The 16,125-nt window shown below is 48.2% G+C and overlaps 1 protein-coding gene across 2 annotated transcripts in view; it reads right to left on the bottom strand.

Moving 5' to 3' along the window:
• Window positions 1-3,093: 3,093 nt before the first annotated feature.
• Window positions 3,094-16,125, bottom strand: part of KIAA0319L (KIAA0319 like) — a 30,079-nt gene continuing 17,047 nt past the window's right edge. The window contains exons 9-21 of one of the 2 annotated variants that reach the window (XM_048326920.1): window positions 15,849-15,981; window positions 14,742-14,970; window positions 13,877-14,000; window positions 13,206-13,338; window positions 12,217-12,365; window positions 11,764-11,915; window positions 11,451-11,589; window positions 10,965-11,124; window positions 8,874-9,016; window positions 7,788-7,910; window positions 7,192-7,282; window positions 6,744-6,835; window positions 3,094-4,800 (exon numbers count right to left, since the gene is read on the bottom strand). In XM_048326920.1, the coding sequence (XP_048182877.1) occupies window positions 4,613-4,800; window positions 6,744-6,835; window positions 7,192-7,282; window positions 7,788-7,910; window positions 8,874-9,016; window positions 10,965-11,124; window positions 11,451-11,589; window positions 11,764-11,915; window positions 12,217-12,365; window positions 13,206-13,338; window positions 13,877-14,000; window positions 14,742-14,970; window positions 15,849-15,981 (1,856 nt within the window). In that variant the 3' untranslated portion in view covers window positions 3,094-4,612. The other variant, XM_048326921.1, reaches the window with a different exon arrangement.

The raw sequence follows: 16,125 nt of genomic DNA, 5'->3' as shown, positions 1-16,125 counted from the left end.
ATGCCTGTAACAACCCCCACCGGGCCAGCAGCGACCCGGGGAGTGACGCTGGGTCTGCGCCCGGTCAGGAGGGTCGTGCGGGGTGCTGGTGGCGGGGAGCAGGTGGGCTGTGGTGGCGTGACCAGTTCCCAGTGGGACATGGCCAGCACAGGGTCAGTCCTCCAGCTGAGCCCCCTGCAAGTCCCGGCCTCTCTCAGAGCAGCGACCAACGCTCCTGCCCGGCTCTGGAACAGACCCAGGGGCAGCTCCCGCAGCCGGGGGCACTGCAGGGTGCCAGCGGTGCCCAGCTCGCCTGCAGCGCGCCCACACCCTCGGCGCAGGGATGGTTCAAGGAGCACATCGCCACTGTAACTGTGTCCCCCCGTGGCTACGGGGGACCCGGGCGAGGTGCGGGAGCTCCTGTCAGTGCCGAGGACAAGGGAGAGCCCGGCTGGATGAAGGAAAGCAGCAGCAATCCAGGGAATCCTAATGACAGGAAGGCGCTGGGGAGCAGCGCCAAATCCACACGGTCGGAGCAAGGACAGCACATGCAGCAGAATGAGTACAAAGAGAGGAAAAACCGTGCTCCCCTGGCTCCAGGAAGAGCCTTTTGTTTTTTTAACTCCTCCTAGTCCCGGGTGCTGCTTAGGGAGGCACAAGTGGTGTAGCTGCGACTCCAACCCCGATCTCCCCGGCTCCGTCACGGTCCGACAGGCGCCTGGTCTTGGCCTCGGCCGCGATGCCTGCGGCCAAATCCCTGCACCCGCTTCCCCCAGGGACCGCGGGGCTTCCCCAGGCTGCCGAACCACCAAAACACCGCGACAGCCGGGTGGGCAGTCCTCGAGCTGCTGCCTTGGCCACTGTCACAGTTGCCTCAGTTTCTTGCGAGCCTGGAGCTGCTCTGAGGCTCCAGCCCAGGCCCTGATCCCCCCCCGGGGATGTGACACAGACCAAAAGTTGCTGGAGGCAGGAGCAGCTCTTTGCCCTCAGGGCAGTGAGAAGCCCCCATCTCCTCTTCCGGTGCTGCCCCGGGGCTGGTGCAAGTTCTCCCCACCCACCAAGCCGAGCCCGCAGCTGGGGAGCTCAGGAGATTCGGCTTCCTCTGTCCTTAGGTGACATTGAAGGAAGTGAACTCAAAGGGCTCTAGCAAGTTCTCCCCACCCGTCACGTGAGCTGTTCATGGACAGAAGGGCAGCTCTGAAGGTGAATCTCCTCCCTTCTCTGAAAAATCTGTGTCCCAAAGTGCCATCGGGTCCCTCCCGGCTGCCGTGGTGCTAAAGTGTGTTCTCTACACAACCAGCCCCAGCAAGAGCTCCGTGGCCACAGTCATCTCCTTCAAGGACTCCACTAATTAATACACGTTCTGCTGCTGCACGAAGAGGTGCTGCTATCCAAGTGTGGGGCAGCTCGAGCCCTGACACTGCTGCCATTTTGCTTTTCTGTGAAATCAAGTCTTTGGTGAGAACTGTCCCACAGCTGAGACTGGAGAAAGAAGCAATTGGGCAGCAACAAAACATCTTCCCTGTTTATTTGAAAGAAACATTTTGTTTTTAAAAAAATAGCTTTTAGTCTTGACCCAAGTAACACTGGAATTCATCAAACATCATTAACCAAAGTGCAGACAGGTTGAGCAGCCCCAGCTACGCAGCAGGATGAGGAAAAGAGTCAAGAGCAAACTATTTCAAAAGTAGAATTTGCCTCAAACATCTTCACCAGCACTTGAATATGTTAAAGAAAACAAAACTGAGTGAAGGTGCTGGTTCATCTGACAGATGTCTCAGCCTTTAACTTCCACACGTGGGCAACTTGTAGCCAGTGCCTCTAATTGTGAAATCATAAAGCATAGCAATGCAGAAACCTTCCTGAGCAAGGTCACACTCAAGGCGCTCGGGTAACAAACCAGCAGTGAAATTAGTGACCCTGGGGGAGGAGGAGAGTGGGCAAAGGGATTCCAAAATCCCAGGGAGGCTCTGTGCACGCACCTGGCAAGGGCTGTGCTCCTGGGGCACTACAGCAGACAGTCCACTCTGCTCCTATGTCGGGCCAGAAGTTCCCACCTTCAGCCTTGAGGGTGTCCTCGCTTCCATCAGCCTCACACGTCCTTGTGCCCCCCAAAGCTGGGGTGCAGAGCTGTCTGTCCCCATTCCTGAAGGCTTGGTGGCACTGAGGGTTAACATGTGGAGGGGGAAGAGGCTTCACAGCCAGGGAATACTAATGGGAGCTAGGAATCTAACGGGAGCTTGTGCTGTGCTGTCACAAACCTGCACTCAGTGATAGCAAGGGGCTATGAGCCACGGGGCACGGGGGGAAGGCCACAGCCCTCCCCAAAGCCCAGCCTTGGGTTGGGGTGCAGCCCCTCAATACAGCACCCCCACTCGAAGGGCTGTGACCCCACAGTGAAACACAGGGATGAAAGAAACAACTGCAGCTGAACGAAGGTGTTGGAGGTAACAGCTGCATGGATTTCAATTCCCTCTCCCGTAATAATCAGCCAGGCTTGCTGGAAAGCCCACCCTGTGGCTGCTGAGAGGGGCACTGACCAATGCCCAATGGCTGAGCCCCCATCTGCTGCTGGGGGCCCTCCCTGGGATGCGCAGAAGCAAGGGGTTCAAAAAGCACACGCCCCAAGGACCAGAATCAGGGAGAGCCCCACAGCTCCCCTCTCCCAGCATGAAGTACTCCCAGGTGCAGCCTCAGGACCACACCTGGTCAATCCCTGCAGCTCCAAACCCTCGTATTCCCAGAGTTTGTTCACTTATATCCAAATGAAGGGACATGCAGAGGGTGGTGTCACCCAAGAGTTAAGTGTGTGGCCATGGGACAGCCAGCGCTGGGCTGTGCCCTCTGAGGAGCATCCCGGGGTCAGCCCTCCCCGTGTGTGGTCCTGGGCGGGTTTGGAGGGAAGAAGCCATGGGGAGAGCGGGTGCAGGAGCCTCCAGGAATGGGAAGCCTGAGCCAAGCCCCTGCTCTGTGCCAGACAGCCCAGGCAGAGGGTGGCCCGTGCTGTGACGCCAGCAAATGCCGTGGCCTCAGCACTGGGAGAGCTGCAGGCTCCAGTGCTGGGCCTGAGGAACAGCTGATTGCCCAAAAAATAAACTCAGCAGCAGCCAGGACTACATTCAGTGAGGGAATGTCCCCTCACTTTCAATAGTGTTTAATCTTCATCTAGCTCAACACAAATCAGTAGTGCAGCAATATAAATACAACTGAGGAACTTAAAGCCTTTTGGCTTTCATAGCTCAAAAAGAAGAAAAAAAAAAGCCAATGAAACAAGTTTCCAGTTTTTAAATTAAACACAAAGAAAGGCAATGAACTGCCCACCCATCCCCAGAGGAGCAGTGGCATCCTTCATGCCAGCACGCGGCTGAATTCTGCCCGAGGACAGGGTGCAACTCACACAGCAGCACAGTGAGATAAGGGAGTGGGAATCGGAAAGGACCCCTGTGCCTGCCCTTGGGCTCAGGCAGCAGGGACAGTGACACGCTGTGCCACGTGCTGCTGGCACTGCCCATTGCCCTCGGGTACCCAGAGTTCCCTTTTCCACCACGTGTGCTCCTCACACTGCAATAGGAGCACACAGGGCTCTGCAGCCACAACAGCACAAGGCCAGTGAGCAGCCAGCCCGAGGGAGCAGCCAGCTGGGGACTGCAGAGACCGATCCCCATCGCCTGGGATGTGCAAATTTTAAGGGGAAAAAAACCCAAACCAAAAAACCACAGTACATAGTGTTCCATAACTGAGATATGGTTAACGTCCAGCCTCACGGACGGCCTGGTGACCAACAGAAGGTGCTGGGGCCACAGAACATGTCACAGCTTTGGAATGAAGCCAGACGTTGGACACAGGTACCAAAGGTGGGTGTGTGTCCCCAGCTCTGGTACCCAGCAGGACTTTGCTGCAGGAGGGGGTCTCCCAGCCTGGGCAGTAACCAGAGGTCAGCTTTTCACATGTGAACAGGCACCAAGTCCCCAACACTCCCCATGAGAGCGGCCTGACAGTGATTTAGAACAGCCACAAACCCCTCTCCTACCTGCAAACTGGGGGAGTGTGATCAGAGTGTTTACATTCCCCCTCCTCTACACTCCAACAGCAGCCAAGTGCATGTGAAAGGACAAGTCTACATTAAAATAGTGCTTAAACCATTAGGGAAGGTGGGAGTAAAGGAGAAGTTGTTGGACAGCACAAGTAGCCTGTGGTAGGCTACAGGAGCCTGAAGGGAGCTCAGAGCACAGCTCAAGGACTTGACCTTCCTTCTCCGAGGAGCTCCAAGGCAAGTGAGCTGGCAGTCCACAGGTGTTCCCTCCACTGCAGTCTGAGGTGGCTTAGGAGGGTCCTGCACATTCACAGTTGCTCCAAGTGGTTCTGTCCTGCCCTCTCCAGATGCCAGCTCTGTCCTTTTCCGACTCTTCTCCCGGGGTTCACAGTTGCCTTCTCCTCCCTTTGATTTCCCTTGAAGTTCAAATTCAAGTACAACCAGTTCTAACCAAATGAAAAGAAACCCACAAAACCAAAGTTATTTTCTGTGAAACTAGTTAGCAGCGTTGTCCTAGTCAAAGTGGCCTCCAAAGGCCCTGGTATGAGGGATGGGAGTGGCCTTCCCTGCTGAGCTCCAGTCAAGGCTGCCCGAGGGGAGCTATAGGATTTCCTCCCTCTGGTTCTTGGCTTTGAGTGTCACTTGTCCGTTGCGCAAGGAGCCGTTCTGGCTGCGGAGCAGTTTCCCTTTTTCCCGGTCAGGCCACGTGAAGATGGCTTCATCACTGTCCAGCTCGGACTCCGAGTGCATCAGGCTCGTGTTGAGGACCTGGGCTTTCTGCCTGCCACCTTGAAGGAGAAACATTCCTAGGTTAGAAATGCTTTTAACACCAATGAACCACCTCACCTTACTCCATCCCCTCTAAGTCTCCTTTTCTGATCACGTCCAAGAGGCAGCAGAATCTGACTTTCCTCTGTGAATGTTTCTTATTCCCTCTGATGCTGAAGCTAAAGTGATCCTGTCTCAGACACTCTGGCATGTCAGAGGTCACCACAACACTCCAAGACAGCACAAAGCACAACAAGCAAGCAGGAAGGCAATGATGTGACCAGAAGGGGCTGTGAGTACATGTGGGAGCTGTGTCTCCCTGACCTTGCTCGGAGCATTGCCTAGAAAACGCTCCGAGGGCTCACAACCGGAGCAAGAGAGTATGCAGGTGTGTGAGGGAAGATCTCTGCCATCTCACTACCCTCTCTGCTGCTCCTGCCTGCAAGGGGAGAGAGATAAATTAGCAGGATGAATTTAGATTAATGCACAAGGACAGGAGAGAGACATTTATTGATATTGTCAGCAGAGGAAATATTTAAATTTAGCTTTTCCTTAATGGAGAAATGCAACATTTCCTCTGTTAGCAGAAAGCTCCCTGGACATAGCTAGCAGAGAAAAAGCCTTTAGTCAGCAGCCAGCCTTGGAAGCAGCAAGATGAGTTTAGTTACCAGAGAGCAAATGGTGAGGCACATTTAGTACATCTATTGCACAGTGGGCTCGGAGGTGACAGATGGTCAGACTAAAGAAGAGTTGGGTGCTGAGGGAGGGAAACACACCCGGGTTTCCTTCAAGGGTATCCGTGTTTGAGCAGTTGGGACAGCCTGCTCCTCAGAGGAACAGCTGATCAGTCTGTCACTGCAATGCCCTCCATGCTGCTCTTGGGCACTGCTCACTTTGCTGGAACACCATTAAATGGGATAACACTGGGATGAGCAGTTATTTTCCGCTAGCAAACAAGGATCAGGGGCTCTTTTCCACACACAGTTAGCACATCCCCTTCTCTGAACAAAACCAGAACACACTCTGATATGAAACACACACTTCAGCAGCTGTAGAGCTCCCTGGCACTCAGCAGAGTTGTATTTGGCACATCCTTTCCAACATTTCCCTCTTTTCCTGGTCAGTCAGCAGGTGACCACAGCTTGGTTCAGGTATCAGATAAAAACATTCCAGCCTGAAATAACTCCCTGATCTTCACAAAGCACCTGACAAGAACTCTCAGGACGGCAATGCAGGCAGGAAAATCCTGGCTAAGAACACTGAAGACAAATCCTGCCTTTCTGGAATGGGCCAATGGACTTGTAGCCACATGGAGCACTGAGGAATCCATGGATCTCCCTCCTAAATGCACCTGCTTACTGGAAAACTAGAGGATGAGGTAAATGTGAAATTTTCACAGCCTGATGCTCACAAGAGCAAGAATAAGTAAGTTGATGAACCAGTTGTTTGTGGTGGGTGAGTAGCAGAGCAGAAATAAACCTCCATCTCTCCAGTACACAAATACTTTCAGGTTATTTTTAGGTGTCCATTGGTTTAGTGTAATGTTTAGTGCCACTGAATTACTGCTTTGCTGTAGAGAATGACAAAAGAATTGCATATTGGCAAGAAAGGAACTACCAGAACCCAGGGGAAAACTTTAGAGCAGGAGAAGTTACAGTCAAGACCCAATTTTGGGCTTCCTGGGTCAGGCTGTTCTGCACAGCTTGAGGCATCCACTTCCTATTTCTGTGATACCAAGTGGAATCATCAGGACTGGGCCAGTTTCAGCCCCAATTTCCAAATCTAAGACTTAGATGACTTCACTAAATACCCCATATACAGATCTGAGACAAGCTCTTAGATCTTCTGAGACCCCTCTGTCAGCCCCTACATGACATTTGTTTCACTGGGATTTCAAGTCCACAGAGGAAGAGTCCTCTGTCAGCACTCTGGAAGTGCTGAGCTCTTCCCTCTCATGTTTTACCTGCTTTGGGATTTGGTTTTAACTCCAGGCTTTCTTGATCCGTTGCATCCAAAATCTTGTATTTGCTTTTTCTTTTGGATTTTCCTTTCCGTCTAAAGGGGAAGAAAAGGAATTAAGAGACAGTCCATTTCCAAAAGAGCCAGAAGAAAAACAACTCTGATCTTCAAAGCTAAAGCACTTGCTATTTAGTATTATGTTCATGTTACAAAGTGAAACATTAAAATGTTGCTATATTGCACATTTATAGATTAATCCAAATTTTGCTTCTTAACATAACCCAGAGTTCCGTGACTTCAACATTTCACTTGAAACACTTAAGTGAGAAAACTCAGCATCTCAGGGCTCAGCAGACGACCTGCTGGGATGATGGGTTTGAATCTTTAACCTCCTACTGCAGATACTTGGCTGTGAAGCCTGGATACAGTGGGGGTTGTGGTCTCAGTCCCACCTCTTGCAGCAGCAGATCACCATCCATGACAAGAATCCGAGGGCAACCACGATGACGAAAGATGCAATGATCACATACAGCACACTCCACTCTGCAAGCAAAACCCCAGAGATAACACGTTTTGGCACCTCATACAGTTGACAGTGCACATTTTAGGGGACTGTTCTTGGGAAAGAAAAGGCAAGGCCTGGCCTTTTGCAGAATTAGGGCTGGCATTCCCCACTGGCAGCACCACCAGATCCCCTTGGGAAGCTCGAGATCCAGTGTGTGGATTCACTGGGCAGTTTTCACTGTGTGTTGGTTTACAAAATTTGCTTTCATGTGGCAGGAAAGCCTCTGTACGGACATGACAGAAGAGAGCTGTGATTTACACACCCAGAACGGACTCAACTCTTAATGGGTGTTCACTGGGAGGGTCCGGAGTCGCTCCCCTATCAAACATCACCTGCCCAGAAGGTGAGACAAAGAACTGTGTCCTTGTGTCAGCATCTCATCAGAGCACCTGGCAGACAGCAGGTGCCTGGCACTGTGCCCACCCTGGGTTTCAAACACGGGTTTCTCTGCAAAAGTGCCCACCCCAGGGGGGGTTCACATACCGCAGTTGCTTTCGCCGTCCCCCATCTGGACCCTGAGGAAGTTCTCCATCCAGAACGGGTCACACACACAGCGCTTGGTGAAGGAGTCGCAGCGCCCGTGCTCAGAGCAGTTCAGCTGACAGGCTGGGGGCCAAAACCAGCAAGGTGAACTAAATGACTCACAGGTGAGGCAAAAATGGGACAAAATAGTTCAATACAGCCAACCCCTCCTGCAGGCTCTGACCTGAATGTGGCCCTTCTGTAGCTCACTCATAGCTCAGCTGTAATCACAAGAGGTGAGAAGTGCAAACGTAAGCACCCGGGCCTCATGCCAAACTGAAACATCCCACTTCACCAGCAACATACAGTTTGCCTAATAAATCCTCATTTTGATCTACAAGTTATGGAATTTGTGTATTTGTCAAGTAAATGTTTTTAAACGAAGTTTCGATTTTCAAATTCAAACCCTGCCTGTGAGATAGACAAAGAAACAAGCAGATCCTTTGGAGGGACCAAACAGAACTGAAAAACAGCTCCTGAAGGCCACAAAATGGTAAGATCAAGAACTAATAATTACTTTACACAATTCTAGTTTCAAATCTCTAACTGATCAGCAAATGATCCTCAAAGGATGGATCTCATAAAAGAAAAACAGTGCTAATGCAAAGTTGTAGAATAATGATAGAAGGGAAACATTTCCTGCAGACTGATGTTTGTGCTGCACAGGAAACAAGTGGGCTCACAGCTACCAAGACATGCAGTTTATTGTTTTCAGGATGACACTCATTTCAGTGGCTGTAGTCCATTAACACTGTACTTTAGTTTCATAAGTATCAATCTGCTTTTGGTTTTGTGAACTCTTCACAGCAACACTGCAAGTAATTATTTATAAGAAGTTAAATAGTGAATAGACAGAATTAATTGGTAAATAAGTGATTAGTGAATAGTCTAACAGACTTAATTTTCTGTTTCCCATTTATTAACATGAAAGCTCCTGCAGTGAGTGTAAGTGTGTGGGCACGTGGGTGTTTTTAGTACCCTTATTCTGTCAGGCAGCTGAAAAGAAGGGAAAAGATGTTAAATCTGTCCCAAGAGACTCTCACTTACTGACTGTGTTAATCTCCAGTGCCCGGAAGATGAGGAAGTCCGACTGTTGTTTCCGCAGTTCGTTCTTCAGTGTCCAGGCCACCTCTCGTCCTTTGAATATCTGATGGGGAGGCTGGTTCTGGACAAAGAACACCATCTTTGTGCTGGAAGAAAGACAAGAATTATTATCTGCTGCTTCTCCAAACATCAGGTAGAGAGTCACACTCTCCAGTCTGTCATTAGAGGGACTTACTCAGAATCCCAAATTTATTTGAAGACCAGACTTCTGGCTCTGTTTGGAAGCAAAAAAATATCTGCTGTAGGGCAGATCTGGCCCTACAGCAGAAAACCCTTTAGGATATCTGATCCATTCATGTTTTCCAACCTAGGGCTGCACAGTTCTTGAGTTTGCACATCAAGCAGATCTTTGCATGTTCATTCTAAGCATCAAATCCCCAAACATTAAGGTCCTGCTGTTTTCATATTCTCCTCCCTTCCTCCCTGTGGGATCCTCAGACTTTACTACACCTGGAACTTGGGGGTCCATTTAGCTGCTCAGCACAGAGCTCCAGCATCAGACAGTGGAGGTTTACAGTCTTTTGCAGAGTTTAGTTGGAATGCACCAAGTGCTATAGCCAGAAAACAGCCCAGGTGTGAAGGATTCTGTATTCTGCAGCTTTTACTGCATTAACTTTATGACAGAAGAACTTGTTCCTCATGGCTTGCTCACCTTGCAGAGCCCTGTGGATCCTTTAGACTCAGAAGAGGATGCATGAATGTTTGGGATTTATTATCACTAGCGAATTTATGAGTCAATGGGATATCAGTGAAACCCTCAGAGTATGTGAAAAAGAACAAACCAGCAGGCAGAGGAAAAAGCTCTTTTTTAAACAGCACAAGTTACTTTGATAGTGGAGGCAAAAACGGGATCTTAAAGCCATCTGTCAAGAAACAATCTCTGCTCCTTTATAACACTTCCCACTCTTTTGTCTGCTTGAACATATAAACAGATGAAGCATTAATGACAAGAATCCCTTACTTGCCTTACTCAGGGGCGACTGGCTTGCTCATGGCAGAGACAGAGAGCTAATGTTACAACAGAAAGTGCTGGCTCCTCTGTTCTCAGCTCTCCAGGTCTGCATGGACAATGAATTCTGATTTTCCTGCTACAGCAGGCCATGTGGACATGAAGGAATTGATACATCACAGCACCCAGGGAAGTGTAAAGTAACAGCAGATTTATTGCTGATTTGCTGCAGGACTTCAAGCATGTCCCTTAAATATTCTTCAGTGCTTTAGGTACTTTGAAACTACTCCCCATTTAATAGAAACTAAGTGCAATATTGCGCTTATTTCAAGAGATGGCCACTCATGGCTTGTTGCCACTCTCCAGGCAGGCAACACCACCCTGACCTACAGCCCTGCTCAGCAGCCAACTTCCATGTGGTTAGGAGAAATGCAGTTTTCTGTAAGCCAACTAGCAATCAAAATTAAGGTCTTCTATCTCTTCACATTGGCTTTCAACATTTTTTGTACATTAAGCTGAAGCAGTTGTGTAGGCAATAAAGCTAATGCAGAACTAATGGAAGGTGTGCCTGGCTGTGGCTGTGTGGTTGGAACTGGATGATCCTTAAGGTCCCTTCCAACCTGAACCAGTCAGTGATTCTGTGAACTAACAATTTGGCATGAAGGTGAGGAGGATTGTTACACACCACCTCTGGTGTGTTGTAAGTGTTTCACCAAACTCCTGCACCAAGCCCCATTATTTCTCCAGTTACAAATCACAGCTACAGAACATCCCTTCAGATAGTCTCCACAGTTTTCAAAAAACAAACTGAAATTTGTTCTTATTTTACAGGTTTGAGGTGAAAAGACATTAGCAGCACCAGTTTTCAAGGACAATGCACCATCTCCAGAGGGGAAAGATACTCAAGACCTGCCAGAAAGATACTCAAGACCTGCTTGGTAACTCTGATCAGAGCAGGAATATCAATGTTAAGCAACAACTCCACGTGTTCTGATGGTCCAATCTGCTTTCCAAGAGAAAAGAGGCCTTGATTTTCCAAACCCTCAAGCAATTCCCCCCCGTGTACCCTCCCAGATTAATCCCACCTTTGTTCAGTGTATGGCTGGATCTTTTGCACGGTGATGTCTGAATCGAGGACCCCCAGCAGCACCCCTATCTGCCGGATGAACATCCCCTTCTGCCGCTCCGTCAGCTGGCTCACATTCACATCCAGAATTATCTCCACCAGGTTATTTTTCCTAGGATCTAGAGAGAATGTAGATAGCATAGATCTTTAGAGTTTCTATTTAGCAGCCTGGGTACAAGGCAGGTTTTTAGTATCTCTCCAGGATGCTTCTGATTTGAACACAGCACCAGAGAATGGCACTGAAGGAAGGGACGCAAGAATGACTTTCAGAGGTAACAGAAGCAGTGAGAGTCAGCCCTCAAAAACCACAGGAAAACACAACCACGTCCCCCAAAACTTTTGATGTTTACAGCTCTAAACTGGACTAGATGACATATTTTAATCCCAGTATACTGTATCTAGAGGGCTGTAGGCAAATGTGGTACAGCACAAAGCCCAGACTCACCAGGTTTGACCTCCACCGTGGTCCTTTCCACATCACTCTCTCCTTTGGCATCTGTTACTCTGAGGTGAAATGTGTAGGTCCCTTCCACCAGATTGGACAGGAGGAGGACAGGATGATGGTCTGAATTATTTAAGACTTCCTGGAAGGCAGAACAAAGTAAATATGAGGAAACAAAGAATCAAGGTAGCACAGTGTATCATCATGTTTCATGATATGACAAGGTAACAGCCCAACAAGGAGCTTTGTATTTCCTCAGGAGCTGTCAACATTACCTTGCACTGATTTTTGTGATGCTTTACAAAAGAAAGCTCACCCCAGCTGCAGGGCTCCCCTCATCTCGGGTCCACAAGTAGCTGACAATCCCCTTATCATCAGAGGATTTCGATCCATCCAACTCCGCTGTGTTTGTAGGCAAGGTGATGACAACGTTACCAGCAATCTTTGCGACGGGCGGCTTGTTTATCTCTAAATAAACAGAGAGGAAGCACTTGGAGAAAGATCTTGTGTTGCCCAATCAAAAATCACTGCATCAGATCTCCAGCGTACTCCAGAAATCCCTGTCTAACCCCAGGGAAGAGAAGGGAAATACTGCAGGATTAAGCTGAAGATACTGCTCTTCCAGAAAAGGGCAAACCGCAAGGCTCCTTCAGTGCTCTCCACACTGTATCCCTCTGTTCCTTACTTTTACTGTCTCTGAACACAGGTTTTGCTGAACTGCTCAGAGATAACCTGTGACTTGAGCAGCTCTGCTCATGGCTGGACGTACCTTCCTTGACGATGACGTTGACGGAGCTTTGGCTCTGCAGGTTCCTCTCATCTTTCACTGTCAGAGTGAACTCGTACGTCCCAACCTGGAGGCCTGTGACAGTGGCAATGCTGCTGTTGGCATTCTCCAGCTTCACACCATCTGGACCCCTAACCAAGACACAAGGAATTTGTTCAGTTTTTGATCTTTTTCAGGGGTTCTGATCAGTTTAAACTTTGCATAGAGCACTGGAGGCAGCCTCACTCCAAACAGGAGCCTGGAAATAAGGGTCCATGACAAAAAGCAAAATGATGTTCTCCAGTTACAGCAAGATAATCTAAAGGGTAAGTGCAGCATCCAGAACAAAAAGCATTATTTCTGGCTGTTTAATGTTTTGGTTAATTTCAAACCAGAGGAACACTGATAACGGCATTTAGGTGGTGTTTACAAATAGTGGTTCTTTCAGCAAATTGGCTTGTGAACTGCACAATGAGCCAATTTTGTAAGAAAAAGGTGCAAAGCAAAAAGAGTCCCTCATTTCTAGGGCTTTGCACAGACTTTGCATTAGCAAACAGGAAAAGCTACTGCAAGTTGCTCATAGGCTTTTTCCTGAAGCATTTCAGGGAATTTAGAGTCGGAAGAGAACTCTGCCTCATTTAAACAAACTGCAAAAGCACGGAGTTGGGAGGCCCTGCTGTTGTTTGATTACAAGGGTCAGTCTCTCCATGAGACCAAGACCAAGACCAAGCTCCGCTGCTGTGAATGGAAACACTGCTGAGCCACACCATGCTCAGAGTGGGAGTCAGGCCTAGAGATGAAGGTAAAGCTATTTCTCATGCTCAAAAAAAACTCCACCTCTCTCCAATCAAACATAAATCCTTGTCTTATTCAGGTCATTGAAAGCTTGTCAGGCCCAATGTGACCATGACTGAACACAAGGGAGGTGTGGGGGTGTGACTTGTTTAAAATGAAAGATTTGGTACCACAAGAATGTGGAAGGTGATACACACCGTGTTTTTTCCCAAAGAAAGAAGACTATCTTCTGGTCATCCGAGCTCTTGCTGCCATCTAGAGTGGTGCTGTCCACAGGAAGAGTCAATTCTTTATCTGGACCAGCATCTGCTTTTGGGGGCTTGTTGTTCTCTGGAAAAGAATGTAGGACTTTGCATACACATGCCATAAAGGTGGGAAATCCCACCATTAAGATCTTCTCCATGATCCCCAGTAGATCTCCTGCCCACTACCTTGTACTCAGACAAAGGGAGGTTAAAAGCAGTTAAGAATTCCAACGACTATTTCATTCACACATCTGCACTAAAATGAGACTGTAAACCAGGAGTTCTGATTTTTGCTCTCATTCTCTAAGTACTGCTCCGCTTTTCCTGCTCCTGTCCCAGGACCCAGCACTGTGGGCAGACACAGATGTTTGGAAATACAAACCTGCCTTTATTGTAGGAAAACATTGATTAGGTTACATTGTGTAAAATAAGAGAACCGCCTAGAAAGCCAATATTCCTACAAGCTTTCTTTTGCTCATTTATCAGTAACATATCAGCCCAGAATGGTCCTGAATCAGAGCAGCTTTTCTGAAAGTCACCATAAGATCTAGAGGCTGCTGACAGATTGCTGCTCACCTCCAACCCCTGGAAGGGAAGCAGCAATGCAGGTAAAGGCAGCTTACCTGGCTGGACTATCACAGTGACCTCTGCAGTGGACTGGTGCCCAGCAGAATCAGTTACTATGAGCTGGTAGGTGTAATCACCTTCCTGCATTGCAGAAAGCTGCAAGACTGGTGTCCTCACGCCCTGTGAGAAAAGATATTAATGGATTAAAAACAATCCTCATGCAGATGATGATGGACCAGAAGACTCTGATTCTAAAGTAACTACTACCAGCACATTCTAGGGGGTTATTACCAACTCCAGCTACAGAAGGAGGAGTCTGTGCCACTTTAGCATGCAAAGCTCTTGCAGCTGAATTTATGCACTCTACAAGGACATTGTTGTGGGACATAAGAGTAATGCCATACAAGCAGACCTTTTGGGATTCAGTAGTTCCCAACTCCAGCAAAACCTCTGGGGAGCCCTGTGCAAATCCCACACATAGTGAACCTGATTCATGGACTTTCTTATTCTATAAATTTGACAGTAGTAATAATCTTTAAAAGAAAAATGATGACACTGAAACAAGTTCCAACATGTACTGTTTAGGACTGAGGAGAGTCTGGCCAGTATCGGCAAAATTTAGACTCCGAGATTCAACTCAAAAGTTCCCACCTCTCTCAATCCCCCTTCTTCAGCAGGATTTAAAACTGCATTGCTCAAGAAAGGAACAGGATGCCAGTGGCAAGGCTGGTGCACCTGCTCAGCCACTAAACAAATACCAGCTTCACAAGCATTTAATTTTAAGCACATACTTAATCATCACACGTTTGCTCCGTAGGATTCTAAGAGACATTTGCTAACAGTCCATTAAAACTGGTTTGATTACAGATAAAAACCCAGCTAGTAAGCAATCCAGGTGGAACACTGGAGACCTGCACTGACCTGCATCTCCATCACCTTCCCTTTGCTGTTGGGGCTGAGCAGCCACTCATAGCTGACGATGCTGTGGTCGTCCGTGCTCTGGTTGCCATAGAGCGTGATGGAGTTCTGGGGCAGGGTGATCACCTGGTTTGGGCCAGCATTGGCCACTGGAGGATAATCCACTGCCTTGTTCACAGTCAGGTTGGCAGTGGTGGAGTTGCTGGCACCATCCGAGTCCACGACTGTTAGACTGAAGAGGGGAAAAAAGAACTGAAAGCACTGAAGAGTGATGGTGATCAGAGCTGAATACAGCCTTTTCTGAATAGAAACCTCCTCCAAATGTCCAATTATCAGCCTCAAAGTGATGCAAGAAATTCAACAGTCACATCCATCTCCCACTTGAAATCTAACAAGCAGTTCCAAGGTGAAACACAGAAGTACATGACTAACCCACAAGTGGCCTGGACACAGCACATCTCCTCAGGTAGGCTGGTACCACAAAACACATCTGCTTTTTGCTAAACCTGGATCTGAATATGGATCTGAGTAGTTCAGATGCCAACTGCTTAACAAGAAAGCAGTGTTCAGTTAGAAGTACTCCAGTTTGTTTTACTTTAAATAGATCTGCTGATGCAATGATGGACATTACACCAAAATACAGGCCAAAGGAAAAACACAGGACAAATACAAAAGTAAAATCAGCTACCGCCTATTGCCCAGGTTGTGCATCAAACCATTACGCCTCATTCACTTATCTGGGACAAACACATTGCATTTAAGAGCTGGATTTGAAGACTGCAATTCTTCTCAGCTTTCACCCAAAGAGTTTAGATGTGACATTTCGAGAGACATTTTGTAGCACTGACAGACCATTTGTTCCCTCCAGCCATCCTCTTAACCAGGGCTACAAGTCAAGAATAAGAAGCAGCTGGACAGCTTATCTCTCCTGAAGTGCAAAGCTACAAAAAGTGTAGCTTTGAAAGTGTAGGAGTGGAGAGAGAACATCACAAAATGGAGTTCTCTCCATGTTTTGCGCTGTTTTTTTTAAACCAGATTAACACTTCAGGAATCCCATACATTTCACTCTTAAGGGATGAGAACTGATGGGCTCCCCCAGGTGTGACCTACCTGAATGTGTAATTCCCAGGGACCAAGTTGGTCAGTGTCAGTATGGCAGTATCACTGGAAACCTTCTCCTCTCGCAGGGGACCCTTCAGCTCTTCCCAGTGGTAACTGATAATTTTATCATCATCAGTGCTTTCTGTTTCAGTAACAGGGAAAAAACACACATACAAGGAGCTGGAAAATGCTGCTTCACAGATGCCAGATGGTCAGTCCCTATTTCTGCCCTGGGCTTAGCAGGCAAAGGTATTTTTGGTCCAAGACGAGAGTCTCTCTTATGCTC

Source organism: Corvus hawaiiensis, chromosome 23 (assembly GCF_020740725.1).
Source record: "Corvus hawaiiensis isolate bCorHaw1 chromosome 23, bCorHaw1.pri.cur, whole genome shotgun sequence".
In the NCBI taxonomy this organism is placed as follows: domain Eukaryota; kingdom Metazoa; phylum Chordata; class Aves; order Passeriformes; family Corvidae; genus Corvus; species Corvus hawaiiensis.
This window is presented reverse-complemented; position numbering and strand designations above follow the sequence as displayed.